This window comes from Equus caballus, chromosome 22, assembly GCF_041296265.1.
Source record: "Equus caballus isolate H_3958 breed thoroughbred chromosome 22, TB-T2T, whole genome shotgun sequence".
NCBI classification, from domain to species: domain Eukaryota; kingdom Metazoa; phylum Chordata; class Mammalia; order Perissodactyla; family Equidae; genus Equus; species Equus caballus.
Window position 1 is genome coordinate 46,432,064 of NC_091705.1, and position 22,600 is coordinate 46,454,663.

Below are 22,600 nucleotides of genomic sequence, written 5' to 3' on the forward strand. Positions count from 1 at the left end.
GCTTAGTCCTAGCTCCTTTGAATACTTTTGTTATATGACTCTCAGCTCAAATATGTTTCTCTTCTTGCTCAAAGTCAGTCTCTCCTATTATCACAGAACACTAGCACTTGTCACCCTCTGCCATTATTTTGTTTGCTCCCTGTTCAGCTTGCTTAGTGGAATGTAGGCTCCTCCAGGGTAAGGATCACGTCCAATTTATTCACCAATGAGCTCCAGGAGTAGCATAGTGCCAGGCACTTAGGGACACTCAATAAACAGTAGTCGAATGAATGAAAGAAGAAATGAAGGAAAGCACAGTGCCTGGTAAGCCCTCCATAAATAGTTGCTATTTTCGACATTCTGGAGCTTATGTCTCTCATGCTCTTTCCCCATGGACGTGGGCATTACCTTCCAAAGCATTCAGAGCTGATGGTGTTAACATCCCTGCTCAAACCTTCCCAGGATGATCATCAGGCTATCACTTTTGGACTTCCTGCTATGTGCAGGGAACCATGCTATGGGCTTATGAAGCATCATCTCAGTTATCATCAGCAACTACCCCACGAGGTAGGCCCTCTTTTCCAGGGCTGCACTATCACATTTATGGGTCCTTGGCACTTGGCCTTCGTGGGCCCTTCTTCCATAGAGGAAAATTTTAAATTACATATTAGGGCCAGCCTGGTGGCACAGCAGTTAAGTTCGTACATTCTGTTTTGGCAGCCCAGGGTTCACTGGTTCAGATCCTGGGTGTGGACCTATGCACCGCTTATCAAGCCATGCTGTGGCAGGCGTCCCACATATAAATCAGAGGAAGATGGGCACTGATGTTAGCTCAGGGCCAGTCTTCCTCAGCAAAAAGAGGAGGATCGGCGGTGGATGTTAGTTAGCTCAGGGCTAATCTTCCTCAAATAAATAAATAAATAAATAAATAAAATTACCTATTACAGTGTGTTTGTTTTTTATACCAATTATAGCTATACAAATATAATCCCGGCTGGACTCAATATTATAATATTCATTGCTCTTCTGATTTTAAAAGAAATTAAAACATTTTGGTGGGCCCTAGACACAGTGCCTGATAAATCAGCCCTGCTCTTGCGTCAGACGACAAACTGATGCTCACAAGACCAAAAGTCGCAGCGAAGAAGGCGGCGAGCTGGGACCCACACCCAGGCCAGGTGTGAGTCTAGTTTGCAACTTCCATCCGGAGCTAAAACCCCTGGGACCCAACCAGACAGTGCTCCTGGATCAACTCGGGACGTTTACTGGGTGCGGTCCCTGCAGGTCTCCGGCCCGGCCCTGGGCGCCTGGAGCGAAGAACCTGGGACCGCCCTGCGTGCCCCAGACCTCCCTCCAGGCCCCGCCCCTCCCCCGGCCCCGCCTCCAGCCCGGAGAGGCGCGCGGCCGCGGGGGGCGGGGCCGCGCGTGCGCTCGCCCGCGGCGCGCTGCGCATGCGCCGTGTTTGCAAGCGAGGATGGCGGGGGCCGCTCCAGGCGCCATCATGGATGAGGACTACTTCGGGAGCGCGGCCGAGTGGGGCGATGAGGCGGACGGCGGCCAGGTGAGGGGGGCTCCGGGCGCCCCCGACGAGGGCTATTGGTCTCCGTCGCCGGCGCGCTGGCCCCGCTCTCGGCGAGCCCGGCCCCGCGGTCCCCGCGAGCTTCAAGTGCCGCCCGCCCCGCCCCCCGAGCGGCGCGCCCCCCGCCGCCCGCGGGCCCCTCTCGCCGCCGCGCGCCCGGGGCCACGCGCGGCCTCTCCCCGCCTCCGGCCCCGCGCTTGCAGACGGGAGGGGTGGGGGCGGGCCCGGAGCCCTGTTGTCTGATCACGGTCGGCTGTCCCCTCCCCGGGCCTCAGTTTCCCCAGTGAAGGGCTCGCGCCGGCGCCCAGCCCGAACACGCGGTGACCCGCTGACCACTCCCTCTGGGCCAGCCCCACTGCCAGGCGCGGTGACTGCCTCGCCCCCCAAGGCGGGGCGGCCGTACTCGAAGGGGAGGGCTGGGTGCGGGGCCACACAGTTTTGTTTTTTCTTTTAAATAATTCAATCTTTCGAAAAATCTAACTCATCACGAGGGAAAAAGTTGAACTTTGGGCTTTCTTCCGTGTGTTTGACTGGTTTGCACACCTTACCCTGCAGGGCTTTGGGCTGACTTAATCCATCCTTGGTCCAAGTGGCGCCGAAAGATCTTCCAGCCTGGACCTTGCAGGGTTTGGTGTGGGGCGGAGAGCCCGGACTGGGGTCCCGGCTCGGCCGCTGTGTCCCGGCCTAACTGTGATCCGAAGACCTGCCCGCAGTGCAGCTTTACACGACGGCTTCTCGGGCCCCTCGCCTGCAGACTGATACAGCTGGTCTGGAGGGAGCCTGGGAATTTGCCTTCTGATGAGAGTCAGGATTAAAGATGTTTGGGAAATATTGAACGAATATTTTGAAGGAGGAAGGGATGACGTGGGGCGTACTTCGCTGAAAGGGGGACGGCGGTGCAAAGAGGTCATTGGAGGCGCAAAGACGTGGGCACAGGCGCTGTGTTCGCGGAACTAAGGGGAGTCCCGCGTGGTTAGTGGCCTGGTGGAAGCAGTGGCATGAGGTCCGGTAGGAAGCAGGTTCTGAAGGGCCTTTGAGAGCTGCTGCAAAGAGTCTCGGGCAGGGAGTGACCCGGTGAGATTCGTATGTTGGACCATTCCACGGTGTTGGAGGCTTATCATGGAGTGGATGGAGGGTCAGGTTTAGCTAGTTGGAGCCTGTGTTAGCTAGGTGTTTTCGTGCGTTAGCGCGTTCCACGCTCAAGGTTTTGGTTGGGTGTTCATTTTGTAAATGAAGAAAGCAAGGCCCAAAGACTTAGTGACCTGCCCACGTTCATGAAACTAATAAATGAAGGAATGGGGATCCAACCCAGGTCCTTTGTCTCCATTGCCACTTTATCAAACTGCTGACCACCGAAATGGTCTAAATGAAAGAAACTTAGGGTGTAAATTAGCTTAGCGGTGGGTTGGTGTATCCTGTTTAAAATGTCACATACTTGTCACATGGAGCCTTCAAGTCACAGAGTGTTAGAACTAGGGCGTATCTAAGGACCCTCTAGTCCCCCGCCCTCACTTTATAAGCAGAGCTCTTCAGTTACCTGCCCTAGGTTATGCAGTCAGGAATGGCAGAGCCACACCTAGACCCCTCTCTGGGAGGTTGGGGAGTCTCATGTTTGGAGAACTTTAATCATCCTAATTCGGCCCACTGACCATAATTGGCTCTCACTGATGAAGGGTAGAACCAGGTGTTCATTTCATGTTCATTCTGTGACTGCTTGGAGGAGGGAGAGAACGCCAAGAAAGGTGAGTGACAGGGGTGGCATGAGCTGAATTTTGGAAGACAGTATTAGGTCAATTTTTGTGACCCTGATTCTCTTCACTTAACACCATGTTAGGTGGATTGTGGGAGGTAGGAAGATGTGTAAGAAGGCTACTGTGATGAGTCCAGATGATAGACGCTAAGAGCTACTGAAATGCACATAGTGTAGTCTGGCTTCCGGTTGCCATTGGGGAGTAGCAAGAGATGAGACTGGCCAGGCGAACAGGTGGAAGGTTAAGGTTATGGATGTCTATCTTGGATGTCTTTGTTGAGGGAGATAAGAAACTTTAAGCAAGAGAAAGACATAAGTTTTACGGCTTATGAAGCTCATTGGGGCATCAGTGTGAAAGATGTTGGGAAGAAAGGAATGAAATTGAGCCATGAGGGGAATATCACTACTGCCCAAAATAAGGAACAGTAGAGGTAAAGACGGAAAGAAGGGCCCAATTGGACAGATATGTGTGAGATAGAATCGATGAGTCTTTATGACAGGAGGGAGGGAGGAGAAATTGAAGATGGCTCCTAGGTTTGTGGGTTTGGGGTCAACAGGTAGATAATGGAACCCTTTACTGGAATATAGGTTGTAGGAAGATTATCTGCTTAGAAGGAAACGATGAGGTCAGTTTTGGATCTAATCAGTTTGGAATACTAGTGGGGCATCCTATTGGAAATGAGAATAGACTGTTGAACACTTGAGTCTGGAGCTCAAGAGAGACAGACATCCAGGCTAAATTCTAGAGTTATGGGCAAGAAGGTGGCATGACCCAAGAGAAGACGTAGCAGAAGAGAAGAGGGTCCAGGGTAGAAGCCCAAGAATACAGGCGCATAAGGAGGAGTCTCAAGGGGAAGTCCGGCCTTCCTTCACAGCCTCTTCAAGGCCCTCACACAGATAGGGTCTGAGAGAACACTCCCTCGTCTGCTCAGGGAAGGCATCATGCTCCATCTGCTCCCGAAGCACTTGCTTTCAGGACATGAGTCTAGACCAGGGGTGGACAGACTTTTCTGTAAAGGGCCAGATAGTAAATATTTTAGGTTCTGCATGTCTCTTGTCACAGCTACTCAACTCTGCCATTATAGGGGGAAAGCAGCCGTAGATAGTATGTTTAAAAACTGAGTGTGGCTGTCCCAATAAAATTTTATTTACAGAAACAAGAGGAGGGCTAGATTTGGCCCTGGGGTCGTTTGCTGATTCCTGGCCCACCTCTTACCCCGTTATGTTAGAGTCACTTGCGTGGAGCTTGGTCTCTCTTACTAGTTTGTGAATTCTTTCAGCGGAGAAAGGCATACCTTGTCTTATATTTTCTTAGGTTCCCTGGTGACAAGCACAAGTGCTAAGTACAGAGTAAATATTCAGAAAGCATCTGCTTGTTATTTAGGATGACACTGTTCAAGCTGGGTAGACCTTGGGGTCATTCAGCCGTCATCATCACATCCTCATCCTGCTTTGTCCTTAGATTTGGTAACTTGTTTAAGGTTGCTTCCATGCAAACTGGGTTAGAATCCAGCCAGACGTGCTGATTTGAGGCAAGTCAATGGTCTTTACTTTCTAACTGCAAATTGATGGCTTATGCCTTCAAGAATCACTTCATCAGTCTTTGTTGGAAAGCATTAAATGGCACATATGAAATAATAATAGTGAAAACAATAATAGTTAACATCTGTCGAACTCTTACGAAATGTTAGGTACTGTGCTTGGCTCTTCCAAAAATTCTCTCATGGAATACTTATAACAGCCAAATGAGGGTAGGTACTATGATTATCTTTGTTTAATAGAGGAGGAAACGGATACCCAGAGAGGTCAGGAAACGTGTATGAGCGCTGGACATAAGTTCACTAGGGTGGAGTTGTGATTCAAACCCACTCGGTGTGACTCTGGATCCCGTTTTCTTAGCCACTCGTTAGTTGTTCGTCCTATATCATGAGATTGTTGTGAAAGAAAAATGAAATATTGTCTGTGGAATACTTTTGAAAGGGACAGCGTTATACAGATTTAAGCTGAGATTACAGGATATTTGTATTAATGAAAAAATTGCATGGCTCATGGCGTTTATCAACAGCAGGAGGATGATTATGGAGAGGGAGAAGATGATGCAGAGGTCCAGCAGGAATGCCTACATAAGTTTTCTACCCGGGATTATATAATGGAACCCTCCATCTTTAACACTCTGAAGAGGTATGTGAGAAAGGTTATTTGTATTGGGAGGAAGGTGGGTGATAATTCAGAGAAAGTTTTGTAATAAACCTAAAAGATGATATGTAAAAGTTAGAATAATGTGATATGGAATGGAAGGCTTCTAGGGGTCCCCCAACACTTAAAAAAACTTACTAACCTATCTCCCTCCTCGCCTCCCTGTTATCCATTCCCATGCCCATCTACATTCATTTTCGTGTAATAGCTTACTTGTTACTTTTTCTAGATATTTTCAGGCAGGAGGGTCTCCGGAGAATGTTATCCAGCTCTTATCAGAGAACTACACTGCTGTGGCCCAGACTGTCAACCTGCTGGCTGAGTGGCTCATTCAGACAGGTGCTTTGTGGGTGCCCCTGTCCTGGGTAGTCAACCCCCCCCTTTTTTAAATAGACCTATGGATCATTATGATGCTGATAAATTGGAAAGGCCTTCTGTGTTTTCCTGGTTTTTCAGTCTTAAATAAGTAAGAACTGAATTTCTTACCCATCTTCATCTGCTTGATTCTTATCTTTGATTCAGTAATTGAGGTTTACAGATAGCCTGCAAATGTGATTCTCATTGAGCTGTTTTCCCTACCATGTTGTAGAATTATAGGATTATACAGTGTATGTTCAGTGTGTCATTTTTAAGAGGTCTATTATAGCAAGCAGTAAATGATGGATAATTTAGGACTGGGTATGATTATGGCTTTTAGCTAATATGATCAAAGTAGAGCCTTACTGTAAATCCACTAAACTGGGTGCAGATGACATCACTGAGTAAGTACTGTCCGGAAACTAGTCGATTCATTGCTGTCACAGTGATTAGATGCCAGTGTGTCTCTTGGCTGGCATCTGCTCTCTGCTGCTTTGTTGGAGTATGTCTTTCCATCTCTCCTACCTGTCTGTTTTGCCAATTTGTCCTTGTCTTTAGCGAGGTTTTGAAGATGTTGTCCTTTCCACGTAGACAAGGGTAGAACATCCTTCTGTGTTCTGCCCTATGCTCCTTCTTGGGTCTTACCATTGAATATGATTAATAAATATTAATTTTTATAAGAGGTCCAAAATCTTAAGTGGACATGAGCAATTCTGTTGTTTGATTCACAGACTTTTGACCTGACTGCTTTTTCCTGAAGTAATATACAAATTCAGAGATTGCCGTTTTCCATCTGGTTGCTTTCATTTTTTTTCAGGTGTTGAACCAGTGCAGGTTCAGGAAACTGTAGAAAATCACTTGAAGAGTTTATTAATCAAACATTTTGACCCACGCAAAGCAGATTCTATTTTTACTGAAGAAGGAGAGGTGAGGAATCTTTTCTTTTTCTAATACCAGTTCCTAGGGTCTTTTGCTAATTCCTTGTGTACAGTGGAGTATGGCATATTATGTAAGTAATGTAAGAGTTGGGTACTAAAATCAGGGTGTGAGACAAATTGCACAGAGTCGGAGTTGCCCTTTAAATGCTATACTCAGTGTACTGAGATCTTGCATGCAGAGAGGCACACAGGTACCGAGTGGAGAGGAGGAACAGCAGATTCACACCTCACTCTAGGGCACAGGCTCTGAGTGGTGTGCTGTACTTGTTTTGAGTCCTTCAAGAAGCAGACGCCAAGACAGGATTTAGACGTGCAGGAGATTACGGAGGACACACTTGTGAGGGAAGCTGGGTTGGGGCTGCAGGAGCTGGGGGAGGCATGATGCAGTCAGACCCCTGAAGGCAAGAGGGAAGGAAGGATGGTTGGGTAGGAGGAGTCTTAGACGATAGTGCAGTTTTCAGAAGGCTTCAACAATGTCACTGGGTAGTCCTCAGCTGTCACTGGAGCCCCATGTCTCCTAGGAACAGGCCTGCCTCAGGAGCCCTGCCGCACTCAGTCAGTGGCTGGGAGCAGCCCATGGGAAACCTAGCCTTGGGACAAATGGGAGGTGGATCCAGAGTGCAGCCCGCAGTCCGTCAGTCACGCAGAAGAGCTGAGAGACACATTTTCATGGCCACTACACCTGGTGATGGACAAAACCACCTGTGCTATTTAAATTGCCTTTTTCTCTTTCACCAAGGGCATACAGCTGATTTAGCAGGAGTCAATTGTGCGTATGATGCAGCTCCACTGCATACGTGCTTCCACTAGACTCTCCTGTGTCTCCAGGAAGCACCTGTCAGTGAGCTCTTGGGCAGAGTCGGATCTTCCAAGAGCTCTGTGTGGGCATTCAGGGGCTCTGGCTCCGCCACTCGGCTACCCATGTGGCCTCACCACCTCCAGGTCTGCTTCCTTCTCTGGGGACTGCAGGGCCAGACCTCACAAGGGCTCTTCCAGCTGTAATATTCTGTGATTTGTTTATACAACATAATCTTCACTTAAGCTAAGGCTAGGCCTCTTATCTTGCTGTTTGTTTGTTGGCAGACTCCAGCGTGGCTTGAACAAATGATTGCACATACCACATGGAGAGACCTTTTTTACAAACTGGCTGAAGCCCATCCAGACTGTTTGATGCTTAACTTCACTGTTAAGGTAGGAAGAGTATTGGAGACAGATAAAAGTGTTTATGAGTGAGGGTTATTTTATGTTGGTTGGTGGTCTGTTTCCTTTGAAAGGTCATATTTGCTGTTGTTAGTAAAAGTCTTCATCGTTTCACTTTAGAAAGTCATACATTGAGAAAGAAAAGCATAGAATATGTACCTGTGTTTGTGGATCAACAGGGACTATGTTTTAGGATTTGCAGGAATGTATTTATAGAGTCTGTTGTGTTCTGAGAGGAGCCTTTAAGAATGTCTCCTTAATCTTATACACAAAGAAACCAAGGTGGGGTGGTTAGCCTGGGCCACAAACCTAGTTAGTGGTGAAGCAGGGATCAGAGTAAAGGTTTGAGACCTGAGACCACTGCTTACTTATCCCAGCTCACCACAAACACTGATGACAAGTCAACCTTCTCTGAAATGTGTGGTCACTACTTGTTGACACTTTCTTTGGCTTCTTACTTTTGTATTGTAGCTTATTTCTGATGCAGGGTACCAGGGGGAGATAACCAGTGTATCCACAGCTTGCCAGCAGTTGGAAGTGTTTTCTAGAGTACTTCGTACTTCTCTAGCTACAATTTTGGATGGAGGAGAAGAAAACCTTGAAAAAAACCTCCCTGAGTTTGCCGTAAGTTCTTTACTTTATGTATTTCAGATTAGAAGGAACCTGTTTTGGGTCTTGCATTTTCAAACATAAAATGCTCCTTTCCTTTAGAGAATGTCCAGGTCGCAACGCACCTTCCAAGATAATAACTTCCACGCAGGAGAACTGTTGAAGTTGGACTCTTTCCTCTACGTATGTCATTGCTGCAATCATGAAACCCCAAACTCTCTCTCTGTTTTCAGAAAATGGTGTGCCACGGGGAACACACATACCTGTTTGCCCAAGCCATGATGTCTGTGCTGGCCCAGGAAGAGCAAGGAGGCTCCGCCGTGCGCAGGATCGCTCAGGAAGTTCAGCGCTTCGCCCAGGAGAAGTGAGAGGCGGTGTTTCTGCCTACCCTAGTCCTCACTAGGTGCTCTCCACAAAATCACCCCCCGCCCCATTTCCACAGGCACAGACTCTAGGTCCTCCTATTTTGACCTATAGGTAAACTTGCTTTTACCCAGTAGAGCTGGAAAAGTCAGGGTAATTTTAAATGTAGAGAGCTTGCTTTCTAAAGTATTGCTTTGATGAATATTTTGTAAAGTATTTGATTATTGTTCAATTCACTGGATTTATGAACCTGTATTTTCATGTAGTAGGATTCATCAATAGCAAATAACAAATCTTGAAATAGTTATTCAGCAGTCTAATTGTTATTTTGTAGTACATATCTTACAGAGCAAAATTAGCTCTTCTTATCTTTCTTTTCTACTAATGGACTCTTAGTAAGATATTTGAAAAGTGTGTGGTTCCTTTTAGAAAGTCTGTGAGCTGTATTTGAATCCTTCTTTCCCAAGTCGCTCCAAATGTTGTTTTCATAGCTCAGTTGGTAGACCAGTGAATGACATAAACATGAAAACCCAGAGGGATCCATACTACTCAAAGTATTAAATGTGAAAAAAGGATGAGAAGAAGGAAGGAGGGAAGGAGCAAGGGAGGGAGAGAAGGAAGGAGAGGGAAGGGAAGGGTCATTAACAACATAGCCCACCTTATTAACAATGGGATATGTGACTTTTTCCATCAAGGGGCCATGATGCCAGTCAGATCACACTAGCATTAGGCACAGCTGCCTCCTACCCCAGGGCTTGTCAGGCCCTTGGTGCTATGTTGTCCAAAGGAGCCCTGAATCCAGCCGACATCACAGTCCTGTTCAAGATGTTTACAAGCATGGACCCGCCTCCTGTTGAACTTGTAAGTTGCTTTTCATTTTAATAATAAGATGGGATACCCGCATTGTTCATCATAAGGGTTATTTTGGAAAGTCTGTGTTTCTCTTAATTCTCTTAAGTCAGTGAGTGCAAATTCCTGTTGAAATGTTTCTGTCCTGTTCCTGGTCCCATCACTCTCTCAGAGCTGCACACATTAGTGCACCTGTTGGGCAGAGCGCAGCAGCGGGGTGGGGGTGGGGGAGTGAGTGGCATGCCCTCACTCCTGCCCTAAGTGGGTGTGGACTTACCTGCCATCTCTCTCCTGCATTCCTTTCAATGGCCTTGTTTCTCCCCAGATCCGAGTGCCAGCCTTCCTGGACCTGTTTATGCAGTCACTCTTTAAACCAGGAGCCAGGATCAACCAGGACCACAAGCACAAGTACATCCATATCTTGGCTTATGCAGCAAGTGTGGTTGAGACCTGGAAGAAGGTACTGTCAGTTCTGAGAATCGATGGACTTTTAGGGAGATAAGTAACCTCCTCTCTTTAGCATTATTTGGAAATTTTGGCTGCAAGAAATCATGAGCCCATCTAGTTTCAGAAATATCTTTTCTCGTGTTTATGCATAGAGTGCTAAATGTCTCAAGAAAATGTGCATAGTGTCTATACTGCTTATTCAAACTCTAATTGAAGCGTGAGTAAAGAAATGAAACTGACTTCCCCGAGCTGCAGACCAACACCAGTCTCACTGGTTTCAGTTTCTCTATGCTGGGTGACTGAAGTTTGACAAGTAAATTGACTCCTGACTTGAGAGATAGGGAAGGTGCTTTGCAGAGAGAAGTGGCCAATCCCACATTACCCCAACTGCAAGGGTGCAGGCTCCGTCAGGATTCACCACTGTTGCCTGTGTTTTCAGAACAAGCGAGTGAGCATCAATAAAGATGAGCTGAAGTCAACATCGAAAGCTGTTGAAACTGTTCACAATTTGTGTTGCAATGAGAACAAAGGGGCCTCTGAACTCGTGGCAGAGTTGAGTACACTCTATCAGTGTATTAGGTAAGCAAAATGAAACTTATTTCTAAACGTAATCCTTTTGGGAGGAAGTGGCTTGAGTTTTCAATTAAAAGCTCAAAAAACATAAAAGCTTCAGAGATACTTACTTATTTATTTTTTCTTTTTAAAACATATGCAGAGAACTTTAAACTGTTTTAGCGGTGTAATTTTCAGAGCTTTGCTTGCCAGAAGTCTGTTTACAAATTAGACTTAAGAAAAAGGAAGACCAACCAGAATTATAAAAATTGATTTGAAGAAAAAGGTCTATTTACAGTAAAAGGCCAACAAAAGATTGCTGCCATAGAAGTGATTTGCAATTATGCCAATTATATACGTAAGTAGTCACTAGGAAAGCTTACAAATTGGCTGTCCTCTCAGGCAGTTGAATCTTTCCCCGGTTAATTTGTACTAGGGACAAAGAAGGGATTTGCTAAATAAGAGTAAACTTCACCCCAGCCCACTAAGCTCACTGTTTTGCATTAATGATCTTTTCCTTTTAAACCAGTAAAGTGGTTTAAAGTAAGCTGAGAATTGGGTTCTTGCACTGCACGTTTGAGAGGATGCTGACTCATCAGACTGTTCACTACGAAGCATGTCCCTGGCAGGGCATCTTGAAGAGTGAATTGATGGGCTGGATTGAGCTTGTTGTTTTATAAACCTTTCTAACCATTTAATTTTGGTGTTTGTTTTTCTAAAAAACTTGTTTAAGGAAGCATTATTTACCTGTAGGTTTCCAGTGGTAGCAATGGGTGTGCTGAAGTGGGTGGATTGGACTGTCTCAGAACCAAGGTACTTCCAGCTGCAGACTGACCATACACCGGTACACCTGGCACTGCTGGACGAGGTAGGCGGGCTCCAGGACCGTGTTCAGCATGCTCTCTGTGCCTTGTACTGTTTATGCCTGTACTTCTCGCACATCTGTTCAGTGAGTTCAAGAGACACTCTTTTCAATGAGGATTTTCCTTTTAAGGAACTAGTTTCAACAACTCTGTAGATTTCTCAGTTTTTATCAAGTCCCTGAAGGGATGAGAGATGGTACAGAAGCTGACCAGCCCTGGGGCAAGTGTTGAGTACCACCATTGTCAGCGAGAAGCTGTCTTTGGTGGCTGTGACAATGATAGTTCTCTACGCTGATGGTGAGACCAGAGACCCAACCATAGTGCTCAGTGCGGCTTCCTTTGGCCTGTTGTAGATCAGTACCTGCCACCAGCTTCTGCACCCCCAGGTCCTGCAGCTGCTTGTTAAGCTTTTTGAGACTGAGCACTCCCAGCTGGATGTGATGGAACAGGTGAGCAGGTGGCCCATGGGGTTTGTCGTGCAGTTTGGGGAGAGGACCCCATTCTAATGGACTTCTCTGCCCCTACTCTTGTAGCTTGAGTTGAAGAAGACCCTGTTGGACAGGATGGTTCACCTGCTGAGTCGAGGTTATGTACTTCCTGTTGTCAGTTACATCCGAAAGTGTCTGGAGAAGCTGGACACTGACATTTCACTCATTCGCTATTTTGTAACTGAGGTCAGCAATACACTGTTTGTTTCACATTTCATACTATTGACACTAGCAGTGCCCTTTTTGGTTTAATTTACTTCATTTTGTACCTAACTGAGAACTGTGCTTTCTGATAATCATGGTGATAACAATGACATAGATACCACCTTACCAAGCACCTGCTGCCTGCAGGAACTTATTATGTGCTTTATCTGCATTACCACCTGGGTGTCTTAATGTTGGAGGCTGATGTTGTCAACAGGAAGCAAAAAGTGGGGAGAGAAGGGTGGTTTTCTCCTGACTGATTGCCGTTTCATTAGCATGTTGGTGCGATGCCGCTCACAGGCTGTGCGGGAGGAGGAATGACCTGGTGTTCTCTCCTCCTAGGTGCTGGATGTTATCGCTCCTCCATACACCTCTGACTTTGTGCAGCTTTTCCTCCCCATCTTAGAAAACGACAGCATCGCAGGCACCATTAAAACAGAAGGTGAACATGACCCTGTAACGGAATTTATAGGTATGGTTGACGTGAATGTCCCTTTGCTACAATTTTAAGTGTCATTTTTTACCTCCTGTTTCTAACCCAGTGACTGTTTGCCTTCTGTTTTTTAAAGCTCACTGCAAGTCCAACTTCATCCTGGTGAACTAATTTAGAGCACCTTCCAGAGCTGAAGTGGAACATTCCAGACCACTTGTGGAAAAATCCTTTCCAGAAACGTGTGTGAAGAGGCTCGGTCAGCATCTTGGAAATGGGCTCTGCTGGGGGAGGTGGATAACTCTGTTAGAAAGGAGAATGTTAGCAGCGTAAGTGAATTCTATTCACTTTCTCTACTGAGAACAGTCCGCTCTCCTTGTTGTAAGTCCAGGGCTGCCCCTGAATCCTGTTTACAGTGTTCTTTCCCCCCGTATAGAAGCTAGGTTCGTGTTACCTCTTGGGATGCAGCCAGTTGTCAGCCCCAAGGGTGGCAGGAATTCAGAAACAGACACTCAAACGAACTACTTTCAAAGTTGACTTAAGTTTTCTCACAAGAACCCGATTAGCTAGTTGATATTTTATTGTAATTGTTTTAATTTTCCAAGAACAAATAAAAAAAAAGCCATTCTGGGTTGGAAGGTGTAGATCCTGGTATTACGTTGTTGTTATGTGTAAATAAGGCACGTTCGGGCTCAGTTCTTGTGTGCAGTCATATTTTATTCATTGCTTGGGCAATTCGAAATTGCCATCGCCCCCGTCTGTCCCCACCATTGATTCTAAGGTGACATAAGAACTGGTGATAAATCTAAACTGTTTTACCTCTTAAATGCCACATCATAGATCACAGTTGCCAAAGAGAAGATAACGAACCATCTATTGAAGGAAATGGAGGCTATCGTCATGGCAGGGGAGCAGTCCTGTGCGGGTGTTTAAGGCATCCCACTGTAGACTCTTCTCTCGGGAATATTCTTTCAGCCGGTACCACATCGGTCTGCATTTTGAGGCATCCCTTCTAGGTGCTCAATGCCATTACCAGATGACAGATACCAGTTTGATTTGAATATCAACCCCCAGTTCCTTCAAACCATGGCAGTAGCAACCCAGTGCCTGTAACAATAGATCGGATCCCCTCTGGTTATAGTTCGTGATATTTCTTAAAAAACTGCTCTTCCGGGGACATCTGCCTTAAACGATGGGGTCCCCAAATGTGCAGGACTCCTCAATATGGAGGTTGTAATAGTTACCCTTCCCGTCTTTATAGGTGCTGGTCACTATCCTCATCCAGCCTCGCTCGCCCTGTGGGTGAGAAGTGGGATCGTACATTAGCTCAGCAACCCACAGACTCCTAATTCTCCCTCTGCTTTCAGGGTAGAGAATGGGCCTCCTCTCTACCTCATCACTCGGCCTCAGGCGGGGGGATGCAGCACCCAAACCACCCACTCCGCTGCCCCTTCCCTTTCCTGGGACCCACATTCAGAAATAACCTTTTGTGAAATTTTTAACTTAGTTAATATTTAATGGGTTTGTGGCCCTGTACACCAGAAGCTAATTAATGTCACAAAAATGTTGACTCCTTAGACCAGATGACTTGACTTCCTACTAATATCTCCATTTGTAGTCATTTAAGAAAAATTGACATTTCATCACTTTGACATTAATCACTTTCCCCCATTTCATATTAATGAATTTCTGTGTCTTAGACTGTTAATGGTTAATACTAAGTCTTAGAAATTAAAATTCTTGCAGTTAATTTATCTCCCCTGGATTTCTGGCCCAACTCAAAAATATGTTTGAAAAAAATTACACAGTATTACTTAGGAGCTCTGAAACTGACAGGAAGAAGAGTGTTGTAAAGGAATGAGCTAGCTAAACGGAAACCTCTAAAGCAGTGCTTCTCAGCCAGGGGGATTTCTCCCCAGGAGACATTTGGCAGTGTCTGGAGACACTGGTGGTGGTCACAAGCAGGGGACAGGGAGAAGGAGCTATCAGGATCTAGTGGGTGGGGGCCAGGGATGCACAGGACAGCGACAGCCCCCACACAACACAGAAGTACCTGACCCCACGTGTCACTGTGCTTGCTCCTGGGCTGGAGCAAGAGGCCCCTCTGCTCAGGGCCACAGTTCTTAGCTACAAAGCCAACAGAGCCATCACAGTTAGAATCTGGAAACATCTTACCCACGGTTCACCCCATGAATTCCGGACAATCCAGTACTCGATCCCATTACTGACACCCCACCCGGCCACAGAGACGATATGGTTTATGAAGGCCGTGTCGTGATATTCGGCGTAGATGCCTCCGGTGTAGTTAGCCATCTTTTCTGTGGCCATTATACCGCAGCTAAGAGCAAGCGATTAAAGAATTAGCATTTTAAAAAGAAAGAATTTACCATCTTCAGAAGTGGTCGTGTAAATCCAGCTCAGATAATCAGAGGATTCTGCCTAAACTTGTGCTGTTCCTCCTTGGTGTCCACCCTCCTGAACAGCACCAGCATCCCCACAGCGCTCGCTGCAGCCCTGGGGCCTTTGCATGAATGGTGCACTTCACTCACAGTAACCCTTTGAGGGGCACGTTAGTTGAGCTTTACTTCTGAGAAAACGCACGTGGCCGCTGTGTCCCCAGCCTAGTGAGTAAAGTTGGCCAGGACACGTGAAAACGGCCTCAGGTCCCATCCTCCTGCAGCGCGCCTGCCCCGGGCTGGCAGCAGTCTCCTCTCACCTGATGGGGCCATTTTTGTAGATTTCTGCCATCATCTTCTCCCTTCCGGAGAGGGAGCCGTAGTCGCTCACTTTCCAGATGGTGTAGTTTTGGATGGGATGGCACTCCTTGAATTCAGTGCATGTTCCACATTGGTTAAACTTGTCACACTCTGAGGGACAGCATGGAAAGTTAGCGTGAGACCGTCTCACCACTAACCCGCCCAAACCCACTCTCCGCTGTTCCTCTTTAGCTGGTAACGGAATCCTTTCGCCATCAGGTGCTGTTTAATTATGCTCTTCTTTCTGCTGCAAAGGATTTATGACAAGCCCTCCCCCCCCCCGCCTCGGTGGAGAAGAAAGGCAAACACTACTTAACGCATAGTAGGCACTCAGAAGACAGCTTTTTTGGTTTTCCTTTAAAAGCCCGGAGAAGGGCCTTTTCACAATACTCTACAGCTGAAGATGGAGTGTAATTAAATTATTAGCTCTTAATCAGATGATTCTATTGCTGGCTAGTGAATAAGCCAATACATTTGGAAAAAAGTAAGCATTTTCTGATTATTTTGGTTTGAGGAGGTATCAAGAATTAGGCTTAAAAAGACAAACTGCAGTACTTAGCTCTGTAAGACTCCACTCCATCCCCTTCGCTCCTCCCAGGCCCTGACATCCTCACTTTGTGACCCCCATCCTGCCTTGACCCTCGGCCTGCCTGTTCACCGCTTGCAGGCTACCTTTTGCTGTTAACAGTTTCCTATCTGTCCAGACTCCTCTCCCGGGACATGAAACTCCTTAAAGATTAAATTGTTGGCTTAACGTGTCCCTTGGACACCAAACGCCCAGTGCCCAGCACAACAAGAAAGTGGGGGATCTGTGGCCACATTTGCTAATACAAAGACAAGACTATTTGTTGCAAACAATCAGGTTCCTGATGAACTCCATCTGCCCCTGTCATGCTAGGTGGGTTGGAGGGGCCCGGCCTAGGCTGGACCAGACCAGTTCAGGGTGAGGCAGGCTGCGGCCCCAGGGGCCACCTGATTCTGTTCTCCTTCTCAGTGGGCCTTTTCTTCCCTTTCATCCGTCCTTCTCACTTCTCTGACCCCTGCTGTGTTTACCACTTCAACAAGACTCACCCACCCCGTCTGGGAGAATTCTTTCTGGCTGGGCAATATGGCCCAGGAGGCAAAGTGAGGGCATCCCACGGACACGAGACAGTGCTAGAGTATGCAGCACCACTTCAGAGGGCACGGGGGCTGGAGCAACCCTGTCATAGACGGAGAGAGCAGGGCGGAAGAGCACCCCAGGCTCCCCCGTCCTGCCGCCCTCCTCTCTCACAGCCTTTTGCGTTTGTTCCAGCTCTCTGCTCTGGCTACGAGGGAGCTCTGATGGGCAGGTGACTTAGACTGCTAATTATGGGTTTGAGGTTTGGACTTTCTCTTTCCTTCGGTTTCCAAGGGGAGCAGACTGGAAGGAATGTGCCAACGCCAGGAATTCCAGGCCAGCTTAGGTCGGCTGCTCCATGCAGCACCCCTCAGCTCCAAATCCACCTGAATGTGCACGGACCAGGTCCAGGGTCGTGGGGCGGGAACTGGGCTGATGCTTTTTCCAGGTGGGCCCCCTTGTTTCCAGTTCAGGGCAGTAGCCTGCCTGCTCTCCCCACCTGACTCCTGGAAAACTTTCTCTTCCCTCAACAAGGGCGGCATGCACCTCGTCCACGAAGCCACCAAAATGCCAACACGCCACAACCCAAAGCCCACAGCCAGGCCCAGCCACAGGAGACTGAGACACCCTCCCCAGGTCTCTTCTGTTGCTTCTCAACAAGGACTACAGGCTCCAGCTTCCTGCTCCCCCAGACTCACCAGGTTCAAGGTGGCAGGACACTCCCATCTCTGTCCCACCTTCCCCTAGCACCCTGGCCACAGAGCCTGTGAAGCCTGGGTTGGCTTAGGCTCCACGCAGCACTTTCCCTGGGAAGCAGGCGGTGGGGGCAGCAGAACCTACCCTGGTCCTTGGCCTGGTAGTTGTTGCAGGTCTCGTCAGGGATGCCATGCTCATGGGCGTACTCCCACACCTGCAGGTCATTGCCCCCCTCGCAGGAGCCCGCCTGGCCGCAGTCGATGACTTGTTGCACAGACAGCAGGGTGGAGGGCCACGCCCCCTTCCTTTTGATGTTGATCCGATCTGCAAGGCAGCACCCACACCTAGTCAGCACCCACCCTGCCCTACCTGCTGCTCCAGCTGCTGCACATCCCTCTCTGGAGAGCCCTCTCCCACAGACCTTTTCAAAAAGTCTCAGCTCTGCAGAGAGGCCTCCGCTGGCCCTTCCCAGGCACGGATGTATCCGCCCACTCACTGTAAGTGCCATGCGGGCAGGGCAAGGTCGGTGCTGCCTAGCTGTAGATGCCCCACGAGTGTCTGCTGAAGGGGTGAAAGGATGAAAACTCTACCCCCTGTGCCAGGTGGGCTGGCACCAAAGACAGAGCCAGGAACACAAGACACAGTCCCTACGCTCCTGGGGCCCCTCCGGAGACGGCCAGCGAGAAGCAGCTCCCTCGTCTTTCCACCACCCAGTCTACCAATTTTCTGCATCCACAAGCCCGTTTCCTGTGACAGCAGGTGGCGTGTCCCGACCCAAGGCTGAGATGGACCCCGCGTCCCTCTCTCCCACCACATCAGCACCTGTACAAGCACCTGGGCCAGCACCACCTCCACTTACTGCCACGGTTCTCCGCCTCCTAGCTCAGCAGCCAGGACAGCTGTCTCCACTCCACTCCCTCTTCTCTCTTCAGCCCCAGCCAAGCACACTTTCCACCCTTTCCCTCTGCTCAAGTCGCTCTGATCCAGGCCCATGGTCTCCACGCTGCTGCTTCTAATGGCTACTTCCCCTCCTCATCTGATCCCCTCTTCAGCAGCAGTCAGCAGCCTGGCCACTCCATCCTTCTATATGCACCTCCTGCCCTGAGCTTCCAGTACACAACTGTCCTTGGACACCCTGCGCCTCACCGGAGCCCACTCCCTCCCTCTATGTTAGGGCGGCCACAGCCCGGCTCTGGTCTCTCCCTCCACTCCTGACTCATGGATCCACTCCCTACCTGAGCCACCCAAAGAAGGTCTAACCCACTTCTTAGCATGGCCCCAACACAACCATCCATTCCCCTCCCCCCTGCTCTTCGTCTTCCCCACACATCCACCGGTACACATTCACACCCACTGTGCGCCAGGCCCTGTTCTCCATGCTGGGAATACAGCAGCAAGCAAAGCAGACAGAAGCCTCGAGCCACACCCAGCTCACGGAGTGGGGGAGACAGGACAAGAAACAACGGTGAATGTGGAAGCATGAAGAACGCAGTGCTGTGAGGAACATAAAAGGGGAGAGAACTAGGGGGCATCCTTTACAGAGGGTGGCTGGGGACCTCTCGGGTGGCATCCATGGGAGGGAGGGAGCGTATTTGGGAGATCAGGTACTTGGCGTGAGAAGGTACATCCTGGGCTTCAGCCCTTAGCATCCAAACTGGGTCCCAACACAGAGCAGGGAGCCAGCTGACATAGGCTCTTGTAGGTCAAGAAGGATTTGTCTCTGTCTGCGTGACATCTTTAGAGGGTTTCAAGCAGAAGAGAAACATGATCAGACCTGGGTGTGAACAGGCTCGTTCTAGCTGTTTGGGACCTGACGGCAGGGAGGCAAGGGAGGCAGCAGGAGAGCAGTCCTGGCTCGGGCGGCAAGGCCCGGTGCACCGGGTGCAGGCCGGCGGCTCAGGCTGGGGTGCCGCGGGGGATGTGACAAGAAGCAGAGGAGTTGGGAATATATTTTGAAAGTAGAAGTGACAAATCTATGAGGGTGTAAGACAGAGGAACCAGCTGTGGCTCTAGGCTTCTGCCTGAGGAACAGGAAGGATGAGTGGCCGTTTAGTGAACCAGGGAGAAGAATCGGGTTTTCGGGGTGAGGATGGCAGTGGAAAAGACAAGCTGTTCAGATCTGAACACGTGAGGTGTGGGGTGTCAGGTGTTCAAGCAGAGGGAGAGAGGGCAGCTGGGTGTCAATGTCGAGTTCAGGTGAAGGGTCTGGATGAAGCAAAGGACGCAGTCCTGGAAAACCGGATGTTCGGAAGTTGGGAGGGCGAGGAGGCCGGTGGGAGGCGGGGTGCAGGGAAGGCCAGGGAGGCAGAAGGAGTTCCGGGCATGTGGTGGAAGGTGAGGAAATGTTTGGAGAGCTGAGCAGGCGCTACGAAGGAAGGTAAGGCCTGGGAGCTGACACTGGACCTGCCCCCGTGGCGGCCGGTGACCTTTGCAAGGACAGAGCCGGTGGAGTGATTCAAGGACAGAGGAGAGGAGCCCCGAAGTGGGATGCCAGCTGGAGGGGTGGGGTGGAGGCCCCTACGCATTTGTTCACAGTGAACCAGGGGCTCGGATGGGAAGGAAGGCCAACTGTGGTCTGCTGGGCCTATGCCCCTGGAAGTCCCCTTCTGGAGGCTTCTATTCTCTCAGGGAAACAGGAAGAAGGGCTCTGTTGCTGGGGAAGGTGTCAGATGGTTAAGGAGACAGAGGGAGAAGCAGTGGTGAGCTCTGGAGACAGAGTCCACTCCAGAAAGGTAGCAGGGCTGACCCTCTCAGTCAAGACCTGTCTGAAAAGGGATTGCGTCAAGGGCCACCTCCAGCCACCCACTCCCCTCCCCGCCCTGCAGTCTCCCGTGACTCCCTCTCTGACATCCCTCCAGGCTTCAGCCAGGCCCCTCCCCTCCCCAGGACCTAGTCAGCTCCCCCTCCCCCACCCATAGAGCCCCACCACTTTCAGTTCCTCAAAGCCAGCTCCATTCCTGCCCCAGCCTTTGCCCTGAACCTCAGCCTCAAGGCCTGGCCACACCCTGCCTGCCTGCTTGGCCCAAGGTCTTCCAGAGGCTCCGGCGGTTAAGCCTCTGGCTCCACATTCCCCTTGTCCATCTCCACTCCAGTCAGGGGGCCTTCTCAGCCACCCCTGAGGGCTCTAGTACCTGAAAGCGGGGCCTCAGCCTACCTGCCCCTACCTCTTCCTTCCTGAAGAGTCAGAAGTATGCTCCAGCCCCCAAAGAGAGACAGGGCAGGACCCTCAGGGAGACCCTGCCAGATGGCCCAGCTACAGCTGGCTAGCTCTGGGATTCAGACCCCACTGCTCATCCTAAAGGCAACCTAGCAGAGGTCCTGGACCAAAGCCCAGGCTTCTGGGCTTCCCCTCCGGGCTGTGAGACCATGGCCAAGTCTCCGACCTTCCTGCCAGGAGCCTCTGTTTCTTCATCTGCAAATTAGGAGCAACCGCAGGGCAGCTGGGAGGCTTAAATGAGAAGACGCACAGACAAGGGCGATGATGCCACCGAGCCTGGGCAAGCAGCAGTAGCCACACTGCTGTTAATCTGTTTAACACAACGCCGTACCTGCGGCAGGCCTGCCCAGTGAGATACCCAAGTCAGGCAGGAGGCAACGCACCCCAGCCCTCCCAGGGCCAAACTCCCAGTCAGAGAGCCCTTCTCCCATGGAATTCCAGTGCAACTTCAGGCTCCTGGAACCCTGGCTGCCGCTGGAGAGCCCCTCCCACATGCTACCAGGCGGGCCTGCAGCTAAAAGAAGGCCCAAGGCTGGTTTGAAGTCTCTCCTCCTCCCTCCTCTCCCAAGGGAGGGCCCACAGCCCTTTCAAGTGGTACAGTCCTCAGCTTCCCTGCTTCCTCACAAGCCTTCCTGCCCTGTGGCCAGCCGGCGAAGGAAGAGATGAGAAAACTGGCCAGCCTCGCTCAATACTCCAAGCCCAGGACAGGCATCTCCTCAAATATTAACCGCTGCTGAGAAGCAGCTTCCCAGGTGTCCCCAAACACCGGGAGGGGGTTCAGTGAGTTTAAATTTCTGGTTCCATCCCAAATGGCCGGGATCATAAGCTCTGGGAGAGAGAGGGTACCTGGGAGCTCCTTGTCACTGGGCGTCAGTCCTAGTCCTGCCTGCCACCCACAGGCCCACCCTGCACAGTGGAGACACCAACTAGCTTGTGTCACTTCGGCCTTTCCTCGATGGTGAGGGGCAGCAGAGGGCACAGGTCAGCTCCCCTGGGCCTGAGAGGCTCAGATACCCCCCATCCCAGGCTGAGAGTCGTGGCACCCTGACAAGGAGGCAGCCTGGATAGGCCTTCCTGTCCTGGTCAAGAGGGCCGTGGGGCCTCCACCTACCCGCCATGGCGCTGGTGCTGCCGTGGGCCCAGCAGGAGCCGCAGTACTGGGGGATGTGTTGGTTCCTGGTGACACTGACATAGTTGATGCCATCCACATTGCGCCAGTCCCACTCCTTGGGCAGATCCAATGGGGAGAGGTACTCATGAGGCCGAGGGTATGTCCTGGGAAGAGACCACCAACCCCAGGATCATCAGTGGGGCTCCTGGGGCCCTCTCCCCTCCCCAAAATGAGAGGGAACAAGAGTGAGCACCTCCATCACCAGGTGAGCGCATCTCACACTGGGAGACCCCGCTCTCACAGAATGTGAAGGAGGCAGGGCACCCCCAAATGCAGCAACCAGACTGCTCCCCAAGCAATGCCGCCAAACGCCAGGGAGGTGGGGCTAGCCTGCCCTCTGCGCAGGTGGGGCTTGTCCAACCCCAAACACCAGGGCTCCCCTGGATGGGAAAGAGCACGAGCGACTCTCAAAACAAAGGAGGATCCCACCCTCCAAGGTCAGGAGGGCAGAGGCCTTGGTTCCTGGCACCCCAAGGAGGCGGCAGGAGTCCCCAAAAGGCGGGAGTGCGCCCCAAGCCCCGGGAGATGGGCCAACCCCGAAGCCGGCCCGACCTGCGCCCCAGCTTGAACAGCTGGTCCTCCCGCAGGGGCCGATAGCAGCTCTGGCCTGAGCGGAAGTAGAGGCTGGCCCGCGCCGTGCCCGCCAGCAGCACGAGCAGCAGCAGCAGCCGCGCCGGCCCGGACGACGCCATGGCTCCCGCGCCGGGTCCTGATCCGGGTCCTGATTCGGATCTCCTGGGCGCCTCCGCTCCGGCCCGCGCCCTGCAGGCCCTCGTGCTCTGGCCCCGGCCCCTCCCGGCCCTTAAGGTGGCGGCGCGGGTGCCCGGACACACCCCCGGGGCGGGGCCGCCCGTCCT

General features: G+C 50.4%; 2 protein-coding genes across 5 annotated transcripts; one reads left to right on the forward strand and one right to left on the reverse strand.

The window, feature by feature from the left end:
• Positions 1–1,364: 1,364 nt before the first annotated feature.
• On the forward strand, positions 1,365–13,448 carry NELFCD (negative elongation factor complex member C/D). Of its 4 annotated transcripts, none has more exons than XM_023626826.2 (15): positions 1,365–1,540; positions 5,374–5,489; positions 5,734–5,843; positions 6,679–6,788; positions 7,883–7,990; positions 8,471–8,623; positions 8,842–8,972; positions 9,667–9,832; positions 10,146–10,280; positions 10,707–10,846; positions 11,573–11,687; positions 12,036–12,131; positions 12,216–12,356; positions 12,717–12,846; positions 12,944–13,448. In XM_023626826.2, exons 1-15 carry the CDS (start codon positions 1,454–1,456, stop codon positions 12,976–12,978), a joined length of 1,773 nt encoding a protein of 590 aa, XP_023482594.1. In that variant the 5' UTR covers positions 1,365–1,453; the 3' UTR covers positions 12,979–13,448. The 4 variants fall into 4 exon arrangements, 2 of the variants coding, with proteins under 2 accessions (XP_023482594.1, XP_023482595.1); XR_002802981.2 differs by having other exon boundaries at positions 1,384–1,540; positions 12,216–12,267; XM_023626827.2 differs by having other exon boundaries at positions 1,394–1,540; positions 5,377–5,489.
• A 55-nt stretch (positions 13,449–13,503) lies between these two features.
• CTSZ (cathepsin Z) lies at positions 13,504–22,600 on the reverse strand. Its single transcript, XM_001490276.5, has 6 exons — positions 22,296–22,600; positions 21,684–21,847; positions 17,500–17,679; positions 15,521–15,671; positions 14,980–15,142; positions 13,504–14,100 (listed from the first exon to the last, which is right to left on the reverse strand). Exons 1-6 carry the CDS (start codon positions 22,433–22,435, stop codon positions 13,990–13,992), a joined length of 909 nt encoding a protein of 302 aa, XP_001490326.4. The 5' UTR covers positions 22,436–22,600; the 3' UTR covers positions 13,504–13,989.